Source organism: Rasamsonia byssochlamydoides (genome assembly GCF_041956645.1).
Source record: "Rasamsonia byssochlamydoides strain NRRL 3658 unplaced genomic scaffold VTN77scaffold_48, whole genome shotgun sequence".
Lineage (NCBI taxonomy): Eukaryota > Fungi > Ascomycota > Eurotiomycetes > Eurotiales > Trichocomaceae > Rasamsonia > Rasamsonia byssochlamydoides.
In genome coordinates this window covers 62,728-76,067 of record NW_027192431.1, presented here as the reverse complement: position 1 = coordinate 76,067, position 13,340 = coordinate 62,728, and the positions used below count along the sequence as shown (strand labels likewise).

Genomic DNA, 13,340 nt, shown 5'->3' with positions numbered 1-13,340 from the left:
ACCAGGGTTGATATTACAGTATTACTTTGGGGGGCCTAAATCTAAAGGCATGGCTTTGGGGGAGTTGATATGGGGTCCGGCATTCTTACTCTACATTTGTATGTATCGCACTCCTGCCAAAATAGGTATCATCTTGGTCGACCATATAATCCGTCTATCTACAGAACAGGCCATTAACCACGCAGTAAGGTCCAGCCTTCAAATACAGCTTTCCTCTCTCTCTCATTACATTGGTAGTCATCACATCATTCAATTAACCAACTGGGGCCATCGTCAAAAAAGCTGTTGTTCATTTTTCGACCTTTTTCACCACCCTCCTCATACTCTACACTCACATTTATGGTCGTCTGAATCTGCACACTGCAAGGTGAGGCTGGCTCATCTGCAGGTAATATGCTCTTCGGCCTTTCAAAGGTCTCCCCTGTTGCGGCCACCACAGCAGATCGGTTCAGCCTGCTGCTGCTGAGCTCAATATTCGGCGTCCTGACATGGCCACTCTTCCGCTTGCCGTAGCCATAGTGGTTATAGTAGTCCGGGTCGGAGCCGCTGCCCAGGGCTCTTTTACCGAGCGCCAATTCAATGAGAGGGGCTAGGGTAGGAATACAAGCTGCGATGATAATGGTGTTTCCTTCGATGCTGGATGGGTAGTAAAGTGAGGAGTTAGCCATGGTCCAAGTCCTTGCGGGACGTGAAGATCCTTTTCTTTCTTGCTTTCTCCTTCTGAAAAGGGTATGGCTTACCTAGTCCAGATGACAAGATCTGCTGTGCCGTCTGGGGATGATGAGCACTTGTTTGTTCCATCACAGGTCAGGAAACTCGAAGGAGACTTAACAGGTGAAATCAGAGTGGTCGGCAAGTCCAGGCAGACGGGTACATTTGTAGATGGCAACAGCAGAGGCGCTATAAAGACGATAATTACATTGTCATGGGCTTGGACAGCGCACTTCAATGGGAGGGAGTCACTTACCAGGAACCAAGACCCAGGGCAGTGCTCAAAGCCACTTTCTTCTTTATGTTCATCTGGAGTTTGCACAGCGCGACTGCCGGGTACACAGCCAGATACAAATCAATGGCAGCGGAGAGTGCTGCTCATAGCTAAGCTTTATACGGAATCGAACAGGAATTCGAGCTGACCTCCCGCGAAGATGGCATAGTCCACAAGGATATAGGGATCCCAGCATTTTGCATTCTGGATCGTGACGATCCACATCGATTTGGGCGGATCGCACTGGGCATAAAGGATGATGATGCAGCCGCAGATAATCACTCCCCCTTCGAGGGTCAGGAACCAGAGGAAGATTCGGTGTACTCGGCTGGGATTCAAGATCTTCGTCAGGAGAGCAACTACGGCGAGCTTTGGCGTCACGAATCCCAAGATGCCAGGGATGAAGCCAGCGGTATTCAGCATGATAGCATTCTCCAACTGGCTAAGAGTGAGAGTGGACGCATGCTTGCCGTTTCCCGCCTGGACTGACGCTGTCGTGAGGGCGTCGAAGAGATAGCTGAAAACCTAGAGGTTTCTTATTCATGTTTCGCGGCTGAACACTGGAAAAAAAAAGAGAGAGAGAGAGAGAGGAAAAAGACAAAGAAAAAGGAAAAACTAACCAAAGATAGCACTATCAAAAAGTCATCAAGGCCTGGCTTTCTTGTTATTCTTGTCCTAACCAATAGCCTTGCTGCCACAAAGACTGTAGCGATGGCAGTGAAAGTCCACTGGATGGCAACAATGGCGGGACCTTTGTCCTGACGAGCAACATCTGGCGAAAGAGCCGCATCTGCCATGTCAGGTAGCCAAATTAACGACAAGAGAATTCTAGAAAGAGATTTGTCATAATCATTCGCAGAAAGAAGAACATTATCATATTTATAAATGTATTTATAAATGTTCTTCAAATTGTGACAGACACCCGCCCCCTCTTTCGATGTCAGAATTTTCTCCAGTGCCGCAGGTTGGGTTGGAGCTGGAACTGACCAAATCAGGTCCGGCAAAAGCAAGAGCGTTAAATTAATTACTGGACATAGAGTAATTGGCGGAAGAGAACCAGGGACCATTCCTGCTGTTCAACATTGACAAAAGCAGGGGCCCTGGTGCTGAGTCTGCGCCGGGAAAAATAATTGCTCGATTTTATTCCTTTCCCGTATACTATGTTTTCATGCGGCCTCAGGAAGGCAATGAGAATTATTTGCTCCAGAGAGTGCGTATTGACAGACAGACCAACGCGCTTTGCAGAGTCTGTATGCAGAACATGTACGCAGCACAGTACACTAATACCTCAGGCAGCCCCTGGGATCCATGGATTACGATCCTGAACGTTCCCCGTTGGAACGTGCTAAAATCTTATGGGGGACTGGACAAAGTCCCTGGAACCCTAATCCCGGAAATTGACTGCAGACATAAGCAACTAATGCAGAATATCCAACAGACATTTGTTGGTTGAATAGTCGCTTGGGCGTCATTTTCCTAGAAACTCAGCTAATAATTCAGTGCGCAGATCATTGAACGAACTTCCCAGTGGTGGCGTGCTGCTACGGAGTGGCATGTCATGAATCCTAATCTAATTCGGCAGCCTCAACCTGGGTATCTAATTCAATCGACGACAAACAAGCATGCTATTAATATCCTTTCAGAGAGGATTCCCTCGATCTTTACACTATAGTTGTTGGGTTTCTGTGGCGCCTTCTGGTCTCACAAGGTCAGTGTTGGCCAAGGTGATCGGGAGATGCTACCCTTTTTTCAAAGGCGCCGAGTTTCCCCTGCATCATAGAAATAATCTATTTATATGAAGGGTAGCGTTATGCAGAGTGTAGATTTACTCAGTCAATTGTCACATTTGTGGCAACCAATCAAATAGTACTTGTTTGCATTCGTGACATTCCATCCGTTCTCTTGGTCGACTCGACAGGATGACGACAGCAAACGGCATTTCCAAAGGCGTTCAAGCCGCCGACAGCAAGGCGATTGACCTGCTTGCTACATCCCCCTCTGACATGGCCAGTGTCCCGGCCCTCCTTGAGGAAGTCGCTTTGTACGGTGAAGCCTTGCCCAAGGACTGCCGCGCCCGCTTGCAATTGTTGAAAGCAGCTCGCGCGCTCATTCGAGCTCTGGAAACACCAAGAGAAGGCATGATCTGTAACCTGCTGGGCAGGCTTGAGCTTCTCCGACCACGTAATCTGTCTCCAAGTACGTCTTTGCTGAAGTATACCGTGCGGGAGCAGGCTACGTTATACGCAGCCATTGACACGGCAATCAGCATAGGCATCTTCCCCCTGATGGCTGAGCAGAACGCAAGCCCAAAGACGGTTGGCTGGCTCGCTGCTATTGCCAAGGTGGATCCGGAGTTGTTGAGTAAGGACTTGTGATCTGCAGAAGTTGGGGTTAAGATGCTCATCTCCCTCAGGTCGTATCATGAAGCAAATAGCGGCGATGGGCATCATCAAGGAGACAGGACCGGACGAATACAGACCGACGAACCTGTCCCTCGCTCTCTTCTCGCCCAAGTGGGCTAACAAGTTCCATGCCTGTATGCTAGACTGTTCTCCATTTTCAATACTAACCAGTGGGAAGCTCACAGTCCCTGCTCTATGACAGCTCTCGCAGCGTCAACCACTCTCTCAACTTGTTACCCGAATACTTGGCTCGAACCTGCTTCCAGAATCCGACCAACGGCACCGATGGCCCCTTCCAGTACGCGTACTAGACAACAGAGCACTGATTCAACTACGCCCACAGTCATCAGCCAGTACTCTCGCAGTTTAACAACCATATGAGTGCCTACCGCCAGGGTCAACCCAGTTGGATGGATCCGGATTTCTACCCAGTCCAGGAATTGCTGGTCAAAGCGCCTCTACTGCGCCGGACGCTGTCCTGCTGATCGATATCGGCGGTAATATCGGTCATGACATGGAGGAATTTCGGAGGAAGCATCCCACTGCGCCAGGGCGCTTGGTGCTGCAAGATTTGCCTGCTGTGCTCGAGCAAATTCAGCATATTGATAGCTCTATTGAGCCAATGGCTTATGATTTCTTTACTCCGCAGCCCATCAAGGGTAAGATATAGAAGTCTCCTCTCCTACATGTGGTTTACTTGTTCGTTTGTTTCCCTTTCATTCCTCCTCCTCTTTTTTTTTTTTGTATTTTTTCATGCTGACACACCACAGGAGCACGCGCATATTACGTCCATTCCATCCTCCACGACTAGTCCAATGACAAGTGCCTGGCCATCCTCGAGCAGGTGACTGCCGCCATGAAACCTGGCTACAGCAAGTTGCTTGTCAACGAGAACGTGATTCCCGTCACCGACGCCGATTGGTGATGATGGCCATGGTATCGTCGCAGGAGCGCAAGGAGCAGCAATGGCGGCAACTGCTTCAAGGAGCTGGATTGAAGATTCTCAAGATCCGGTCCTATGAGCCTAGTGTCGAGAGCTTGATTGAGTGTGAGCTGGCGTGGAAGGTTGGCTGCGGGCAGAATTTCCCGAAGAGGGATGCGACGCGAGAAGTAGTAGTATTGAGAGACTCGCTTCATCGCCAGATCAAAAACTCCTTGAATACTGACATAACGCTCGTTCCTTTGTAGGAAGAGAGATAATGTCTTTAATTAAGTGAAGGTTGCAGTAAATAGGTACCATAATGGCTAGAGAATTATAAGAGCCTAGTATTTTTTTTCTCTTAGATATGATCTTAATTGTGAAGTAACTCTAGATTACCGTTTTGCATCAATACGAATGCTTTACTTCATGAAATGGTCAGGAAAACATTACGTAACGGTTGGATGAAAAGGTTTCTAAAAACGGAATCACTGCCTGGTTTCCATTCTAGGATTAATACACTCTCACAAGCGATCTCTCCTCCTCATGCTTCTTCCTTGATAGGATCAATCAAGATTTCCCACATCCTTCTTCGATAATCGTCGCCATTAACTGCATCGCCATTAACTGCACCTTTCCGATTTGTATCTTGTTACAACCAGCCATGCTTCTGTATATATTTAAGTACAGCACATCCATGTCTATATGGACTCCAGCATTATCGCTTCCTCGAGAAATTTAGTGTTTGCTATTATGACCAGTAAGGATGCGTGGAACGAGGTGGAAATGCGGCTGAAATGTGATTGCTGCACGCAATTGATGCCCAAACGCGACATGAACTCTGGGGCTGACATTTAGACACAATGCCGTGTCCGATTGGAGGAGATGATTATCTACCAAGGCACTATACACTAGCATGCTCTGATTCATGCAATTTAAGAGCTGCCAGCTCATAGGTGCAGAAATACTTTCCCTCAGGCCAACAGGCATGTGCAGGTATGCGCCACATGGTTACAACGACAATGTCCCAGCCTAACTTACGTCGGTGGGATGATCAGCATATATGCATACTTTTCCCACTCAGCTGGTGGAGAAGGCATTGTGCTCTCCACGTTGAAGCATACACCTACCTCTTGGGATGTTTTTGTCTGGCACTTCGAATATCCCGTTCAGGTAAAGTATTCATATCCAAAGGAATCCAGAGTTTCTGGCTGATGTGAGCTTCTCTATAGGCCAGCTGCTTGCACCTAGTCTTTCCAAACTCTTCCACTGCTGATAGAGTTCAAAATGTCAGGTGCTGAAATTATCGGCTTAATCAGCAGTGTAGTCGCTATTCTCGATGCTGTCAAAACGGTATACGAAAGCCTCAAAGACACCAGAGGTCTCCCGCAAGCCTTTCGCGAGGTGGATCAAAGACTTCCGCTTGTCCAGGACATTCTTCGAACTGCGGAGAGACAGATAAATGATGGTAATCCGGATGAGGAGTCATGTAACGCGATGAAGCGGGCTGTGGAACTTTGCAGAGACAAGGCTGAGCGCTTGGAGACGCTCTTTCAGAAAGTTGCTCTCAAGTCCGATGCTTCGATACTTGAACGCTACCGCTCGGCTGTACGGATGCTGAGAAAAGGAAATCGTGTGGAGGTCCTCATGAGAGGGATATTGGAGGACGTGCAGCTTTTGGCAGGGGATCGTGCGATTAAAGGAGCGACTGAAGCACAGGTGGCAAAGTTGGGCGAGGCCATAAACGACTTGTCAACAATATCCTCGTCCTCATCATTGCCAGATGAGAGCTCCTTTCACATGTACGACAATTCTGGCTCTGGGCCCCAAATCATCAATAGTGGGACCGGAATTCAGAACAACAATACCGGAAGCGGGTATCAGATCACTGGCTCGATTCAGACATTAAATATTGGTAAGGCTTAGCATGAACAAAAATAAGATATCCTTTTTCATGGGCAGGCCGCCCTGTCTTAGTCATACTTAAACTAATTTCTTCCTCAAAGTTGAGAACACTCCCGATAAAGATCGTAAATCTGGTGATCACCTGTCTTGGTACAGCGTATATGGAAGCTGACCTTAATTAGTTTCGGAAATTCTCGACCAGCTATTCATAACACACGCAGACATCTTGAGATCGCAACTCCTGTTGAAGAAGGGCGACATAACTCCTGGAACTTGTCAATGGCTTCTCACTCATCAGGTTTACCGGGACTGGTTAAATGGCTCGAGTTCACAGTTGCTATGGATCTCTGGTGGGCCTGGGAAAGGAAAGACGATGCTTGCTATCTATCTGACCAAGGAACTTGAACGTTCTGTACGTGAGCGCGGGATTCTCCTCTTTTCTTCTGTGGCAGTACAGATGAGAAACGCAATACGGCCGTTGCAATCCTGCGTGATCTGTCATATCAGCTCCTCACACAGCAACCACACCTTGTTGAAGCCATTCGCCACTACTTTGACGGTCAGAAACAGGGAGTGTCTACCACGGCGAACCCTGAGAGCCTTTGGAAAATGTTTACAACCATGCTTCAAAAGACTGATCGCTTGGTGTTCTGCATGATAGATGGCCTAGACGAATGCGAGGAGGACTCACTCGACCCGTTTCTTAAAATGCTCAAAGGCCTTTTCGCACAAATAGAAGGAACGCCTTCGGTGCGGGGATTCAAGCTATTAGTTCTCAGCAGAGATTGGCCACGATGCATACGACTCGACTTTGATGGGTTTCCTAGGATAAGCCTCGACGCTGATCCCGATTGCGAAGTGAATAGTGATCTGGAAAGATACATTTCTGCAAGGGTTGACGAGCTGGCCATGTAACCAGAAGAATTCCGACTTTCTGAGGCGCCATTAGAAAGGGTCAGACGAGATTTGAAGGCTGGCGCGGAGGGAACCTTTCTATGGGTCGGATTCGTCGCCGAAGAGCTCAAAGGTCAACCCGAGGAAAAAGTGGAAGAGATTCTGCGGAATGTTCCAAAGGACCTCTACGGCATCTACAGTCGTAAGCTCCGACAGGTCAAAGACGACCGGGAAAGAGTTGCTATGATCCTAAAGTGGGTTGTCCTGGCTCGACGACCCTTAACAGTGACGGAACTAGCGGTCGCAACAGGCGTCAGAGACTCTGATACACAGACTCGCGATGATATTATGCAGGGTCGTATTCGGGCTTGCGGACGTCTCTTGAGGGTCGATAACATGGTGGTCCATCTCGTCCATCAATCCGTCAAAGACTTCTTACAGGCTGACGAGCCTTATGATGATAAGGACCTTGAATTATTTCGTGTCAAGAAGGCCGAAGGTCACATCGAGCTTGCAAGCACTTGCTTTGAATATACCGCAAACGGGAGAGAAGATGGGCCTTTTGGCTGTGATTACACAATTGAAAATGGCATGCTGTTTGAGAGGCGAGAGCTGCAACGCAAGCGCCTTATATCGCAATACCCACTGGGCGACTACGCTGCACTTCATTGGCCTGAACATGTAAGACTTGCGTCTGACGACGCTGATAGGTTTGGGGAGACGTTTGATCTCTCTCATTCCTTTTGGCGAGAGGAATCGAGTGTCCGGGGCCACTGGTGGGACTATTACTGTATTCGAAACTGGCGGGGAGGCTTCATGGAGTACCCTTCATCAAATTCTCTCATGCATTTAGCTGCTTATCTCGGCTTGACTCCGCTGGTAAGGAAGCTGGTCGTGTCAAAGTCGAAAAAGTCGAAAATAACGATACTGTTCCGAAATCCGGAAAACGTGACTGACGATTATGGCAAGACACCACTATGCTGGGCCGCAGAAAAGGGAGATATGAACGTCGTCAAGTTACTGCTCGGCAATGATTCTGATGTCAAAACCCAAGGTTCAAATGAAAGGACAGCATTACACCATGCAGCTAGAGAAGGCCATAAGGAGGTTGTCAAGCTACTCCTTGATAAGGGCATTAATATCCATGCCCACGACTGGTGGCGAAGGACAGCATTGCATTATGCAGCCAGAAAAGGGCATAAGGAAGTAATGAATTTGCTTCTGAACAAGGGAGAAAATATTGAAACAGAAGACAAAGATGGTGCCAGACCATTAGCTATGGCAATTGAAAGAAGGTCTATGGCTTGTATTGACCTACTGCTAGCTAGGGGCGCCGAGGTGAATTACTCATACCGGCTACAAGTGAACTCTATTTGGCATATTGTTGTATTGACGACGAATGCTGACCTTTCTGGTGGCTACAGTATAAGTATTATGGTGGAGTAAGTAAACGTCGATTGGCCCATATTGGTGCTGTTATATAGTATTGGTATTGCTATCTTATTGATGGCTAATTTCTGGCCCTCGGGTGCTTCAGTTTGTAAGTAATCTTTCTTAGTGAATTTGATCGCTGATGCCGACATATCTGGCTGCAGCGGCGAGTAAGTGAGTCCAATCCATCTCGTGGATCTCATTACTGACACGATACTCAGACCCCGCTTGTTCGAGCTGTAGAGTTAAACCTCGACACTGTGGTCAGGTTGCTCCTTCAGCACGACGCCCGGCCGGATTTTGTAGACGGTGTCCATAACAAGACGTATACAGGCTCAAATGGAATCGGATAACTTGTCGCCGAAGATGGAAAGCTCTTTACGGATTCGAATTCAATCGAACAGAGAACGGGAAATGGAAAGGAACAGGATGAAGAGGACGAACAGGACTATTATTAGACTGCTGGAAAAGAGTCTAAGGGCTAAAGACTCGGAAGGTACGTACAGTGCAATAGATCAGTTATTTTAATACCGGTTTCGGTATCGCATGTTCTATGACTCTTATGTCCACATGCTGGTCAGTTGCGCCAGGAATAAGACCATTACTTCTTCCCTTCCCTTCCGTTCAACCAGCTAAAAAAACATGCCTAACTGGAATTGACGTTCGCCGTTGACGGTTGCGATTCCACAGATCTCGATCAACCCAACCACGACCTTGAAGGCAGTGCACCGCCGTGACGTGCCTCACGTCATAACCCCAAGTCACCAATACGAAACGCACATTGCTGAAGAAAAGATGAGAGTATGACGTGGCTGGATGGTGAGTGTTCGTATTTATATCTTGCTCTCCTGCACGTGGTCCTGACAAAATATTAGTTTGGAGCTCACTCTGACAAAATAGGCGTACTCGAAGTTCGAGTGTGTGTCACAGGTTGAAACATCAGCTAATTCCTGAGTATGGGTTTGGTGACTCTTTTATGCCGAGAATGCTTCAGACAATTCCTTGTAATCCCCGGTGTTGGGTGGACTCTTCTTCTTCTTCTTCTTCCTCCCTTTCTTTCCTTTTTCTTCGTTTCTGTGCATTTTTTTTCCTCTCAGGCCAGATTGGTGTCCATCTTTGCTCACAAATATAGTAGGTGGAATTGCTTGTTGTTGTCTTCTCGTCGTCATGGCTGTTGTTGTATATATGAGAATCTTGCATGGAAAGCTCTCGCATGAATTTCAATGCCAGAAACTCTTGCATACTCATTAATATAGCCGGGATAGATAATATCCAATTGGAGAGAGCATTATCCTACCTGTTAAAGTTGTCGATATTGTCCACGCGCTGGCATTCGTTATGTACGCTTAAGTGTTATCCTACAACAAGATGGAATAGTGAATGCTATGATAGGAACTGGACTTCGTGATAGACTTCTATTAATGTCTTTGCTGAAAAAGTCTTGAGGTCCTACAATACCCAAGTCCTCAGATATCTTCTAAGAATAAATAGAATTTTTTCCGATACTTCCAATTCGGCTCACAGATACAAACCCCAGAAGGCAACCAGCGTTTCGAGACATGATATTAATATTAATTAATATCATCAGGCCCAGGTATGGTCATGACATGGCTATTCTTTCATTCTTCGGACCAGTCCCTTGAGAGGGTACTTTCTTATTTCTCTAAATCTTTTGCCATTCTACGTATTACATCTTTTTATCTCTTTGTCTCTGTTTATTCCATATCTATCCCAAAATATGAATCTGTGTTATTGGAATACTGGATTGAGATTAATATTCAAGGGCAAATTTATGCTGTCTGAAATGTTTTCTTAAGTCAGTCACACTAATTAAACCGACGAAGAAGTTGGGCACGAGTAGTCTGCAGAATGCGCACAGATTAATTAGAGACCTCGTTGGTTAGTACGGAGTAAAGCCACAGTTGTTCCTAAAACGCCCAATAGAACTTAATACAGCCCTAATCAACCCACTAATAATAATAATTGGTTGGACTATCTAGGTAATCAGACAGACCTTCCTTTTTGGATACTGGCTTTCCCCATGTGACTAATAATAAGTACTCCGTATACGAGCGGCGATAGCTTATCTTCCCCGCACAACTTGAGAATTGCCGATTACAACCGCGAGCCGGGGTTGCATCGTTGCCCTGCATTTTTAAGAGATAAGACGCGTCGATTTGCGTTCCGACGAGGTGGGAAACTTCGTCCGGCTCCCGTTCCTTTTTTTTTTCTACTGTCAGCTGGAGTTTCGAACTACCTGAGGTCTTGCGCTATCAGTTTGCGAAATCCATTGACGTTGTCGAGTTATATTATCATTATCATTATTATTTATTATCACCTTCAATTAACCTGGCGATGGATCCTGAAAAACCCAGCGGGGATAGTTCCACTGACACCCCTCCCCGGCCAAGCACATTTATCAAACCGCAGCATCGCCGCCTGCACGATCCAGACGTGACGTTTGAAGAGTACCATTACTACGCATTGAAGACACGAGAGGAGGAGAAAAAGACTGCTGCATCGGCTTCTCCGACCACAACCTTTTGGAAAACGCTCTTCAGCGGCCACCCGAAACAAGATGAGTCGGAAAATTCAGCTCCGCAGAAGGAACTCACCGTTAATCTCGCCGACCGAGCAAATCGGCTCGAAATCACGGACGAAGAGTGGACGAATGCGTCGAGGATGATGAGGACGGCGACGGCTGGGGCGTGCTTCTATCTGATCACGACGGATATCCTTGGCCCATACGGTGTCGGGTTCGCCATGGGCACGTTGGGCTGGGGTCCGGGTATCGTAAGTAAAGAATCTATTTTGTGTTATGGATGGTTCATTTCTCACAGTCTCCAGGTACTTTATACGGTCTTCGGCTTCATGGCTGGCTACTCCGGCTATCTGCTGTGGCAGGCGTTCTTAGGTCTCGATTCATACGAATACCCCCTCCGAAACTATGGCGATCTGGTCTTTCGCATCTACGGCCCATACGCTCGGCACTTCGTCAATGTCTTGCAAGGACTATTGCTCCTCCTCATCCTGGGTCAAGTAATCATTCTAGAAGGTCAAGGCATCTCTCAGGTGTCCAAGTTCCGCCTGTGTTATTCCGTTTGTTGTGTGTTATTCGTTATCGTTGGTTATTTCATTGGCCAAGTACGCACACTCCGAAATTACGGATGGCTAGCCAACACGGCTGTTTGGCTCAATCTGTTGGTGATTTTCATCACAATGGGCGTCATGGCTCACAGTCCTCCGAATTACGAAATCTCAGTGCTTGGTTCAGCAGGGGGAGCAGTTGATCCAACAACCATTACTCCAGATCCGAAGACAGGAGCCTATCCTCCTATTATCCACTACAATGGTAACCCGAATCCAAACAGTCTCATCGGCTCGATCAACGGTCTCCTGCAAGGCGTCTTTGCATACGGTGGGGCCCAACTGTTTATCGAATTCATGGCCGAGATGAGACGGCCTTATGACTTCATCAAGGCCATGTGGGGGGCACAGTTCTTCATCTACACGGTGTATCTTGTCTACGGCTGCTATGTCTACTACTTCCAAGGTCAATACGCCTACCAAATATCCTATCAAGGTGTATCCATCTACGGGTTTCAGGTCGCAGGAGACATGATCGCGTGTGTGAGTGGGCTTATCGCGGCAGGACTATATGGCAATATTGGTATTAAGGTCTTTTACAATAATGTCCTCATGTGAGTTGCCTTCCGCACTTAAGGCTTATTCAAAAAAAAAAAAACTCTCATTATGAGCGGCTATACTTTCCCTCTCTCTGACTCTTGTCTAGGGATATTTTGAAAGCACCGCCTCTCACGCACAGGAGAGGCAAACTCCTCTGGGTGATCATCGTGCCAATCTGGTGGTCCATCGCATATGTCATCGCTGCTGCGATTCCCGACTACTTTGGCTTCGTGTCTGTCATTTCAGCCACGACCGTCATCCAATTCACCTATTCGTTCCCACCGATCATCGCATTGGGCTACAACATTAAGCTCTACGCAATGAAAACAAGCGTCGGTGACGGTTTCGATCCGAATACCGGGGTTGTAACTCGCCAGGACACCGGAGTAAGGCGATGGATCCGCGGTCTGATCAAGGGACCGTGGCACTGGAACATTCTCCATATCCTTTATGCTATCGGAGCCCTCGCCACGGCTGGCCTGGGGTTGTACGCAGCCATCGAGGGGATGATTGTCGCTTTCGAAATCCCGCAGGTGAATGCCTTTACGTGTGTTTCTCCTCTTGACCTCTCTGCCTCTTCCTAAGTTCGATAAGCTGCTCGCTAGTGTCACTAGAGACAAAGGTCAATTTTTGTTCATGACAAGAAAGGAATGAGGAATATTAAAGTATAGCCTTTTTATAACATCGAGGATATTCTATCAGTACTTTTGAATATTCTGCTTGTAAACGCAGACCTATATAGTCCCTTGTAGAGAAAGCAGACGATTGACTTAAAAAACGCTTATAGTTTAGTAATAAAATATTGCTTAGCTAGGTTATACTATAAAAGCATGGGAGAGGAGTTGTGGGGGAGTAAAATGGCACATTTCTACTGTGGGAGCAGGCTAAGGACCAGTACCATTTACTAGAGCATATTTAATGACCCATAAGCGCCTTAAGCTTATAGTTTCATAGACAATGCATCCAAGGCTCCGAAACGGGTTAGTTCAATACTGATGCTCCCTGATATCTATCTACGATTAGTCTATAGAGGGTGTGTCCTTATAGTAATATACAGTGCCTAGTAAATCAATTGAAGGAGATAGCAAATGAATTATACAGGCTATTTAGAAAAGCA

General features: G+C 47.0%; 6 protein-coding genes across 6 annotated transcripts; 5 read left to right on the top strand and 1 right to left on the bottom strand.

Annotated features, from left to right (window-relative positions):
• Positions 1-245: 245 nt before the first annotated feature.
• On the bottom strand, positions 246-1,782 carry VTN77DRAFT_6256 (uncharacterized protein; the record flags this gene model as incomplete). Its single annotated transcript, XM_069422514.1, has 8 exons — positions 246-261; positions 325-636; positions 741-771; positions 833-900; positions 968-1,085; positions 1,135-1,502; positions 1,606-1,616; positions 1,666-1,782. 8 exons carry the CDS (start codon positions 1,780-1,782, stop codon positions 246-248), a joined length of 1,041 nt encoding a protein of 346 aa, XP_069276218.1.
• A 1,122-nt stretch (positions 1,783-2,904) lies between these two features.
• Positions 2,905-3,872, top strand: VTN77DRAFT_6255 (uncharacterized protein; the record flags this gene model as incomplete). Its single annotated transcript, XM_069422513.1, has 4 exons — positions 2,905-3,346; positions 3,399-3,498; positions 3,566-3,685; positions 3,731-3,872. 4 exons carry the CDS (start codon positions 2,905-2,907, stop codon positions 3,870-3,872), a joined length of 804 nt encoding a protein of 267 aa, XP_069276217.1.
• Positions 3,873-4,314: 442 nt separating this feature from the next.
• Positions 4,315-4,587, top strand: VTN77DRAFT_6254 (uncharacterized protein; the record flags this gene model as incomplete). Its single annotated transcript, XM_069422512.1, has 2 exons — positions 4,315-4,497; positions 4,576-4,587. 2 exons carry the CDS (start codon positions 4,315-4,317, stop codon positions 4,585-4,587), a joined length of 195 nt encoding a protein of 64 aa, XP_069276216.1.
• Positions 4,588-5,593: 1,006 nt separating this feature from the next.
• On the top strand, positions 5,594-6,869 carry VTN77DRAFT_6253 (uncharacterized protein; the record flags this gene model as incomplete). The annotated part of the gene is made up of 3 exons (XM_069422511.1): positions 5,594-6,221; positions 6,313-6,336; positions 6,394-6,869. 3 exons carry the CDS (start codon positions 5,594-5,596, stop codon positions 6,867-6,869), a joined length of 1,128 nt encoding a protein of 375 aa, XP_069276215.1.
• Positions 6,870-8,678: 1,809 nt separating this feature from the next.
• VTN77DRAFT_6252 (uncharacterized protein) lies at positions 8,679-9,273 on the top strand (the record flags this gene model as incomplete). Its single annotated transcript, XM_069422510.1, has 4 exons — positions 8,679-8,706; positions 8,758-8,804; positions 8,870-9,032; positions 9,227-9,273. The coding sequence occupies 4 exons, from the start codon at positions 8,679-8,681 to the stop codon at positions 9,271-9,273; spliced, it is 285 nt and encodes a 94-aa protein (XP_069276214.1).
• Positions 9,274-10,891: 1,618 nt separating this feature from the next.
• On the top strand, positions 10,892-12,807 carry VTN77DRAFT_6251 (uncharacterized protein; the record flags this gene model as incomplete). Its single annotated transcript, XM_069422509.1, has 3 exons — positions 10,892-11,329; positions 11,384-12,237; positions 12,330-12,807. The coding sequence occupies 3 exons, from the start codon at positions 10,892-10,894 to the stop codon at positions 12,805-12,807; spliced, it is 1,770 nt and encodes a 589-aa protein (XP_069276213.1).
• Positions 12,808-13,340: the final 533 nt, after the last annotated feature.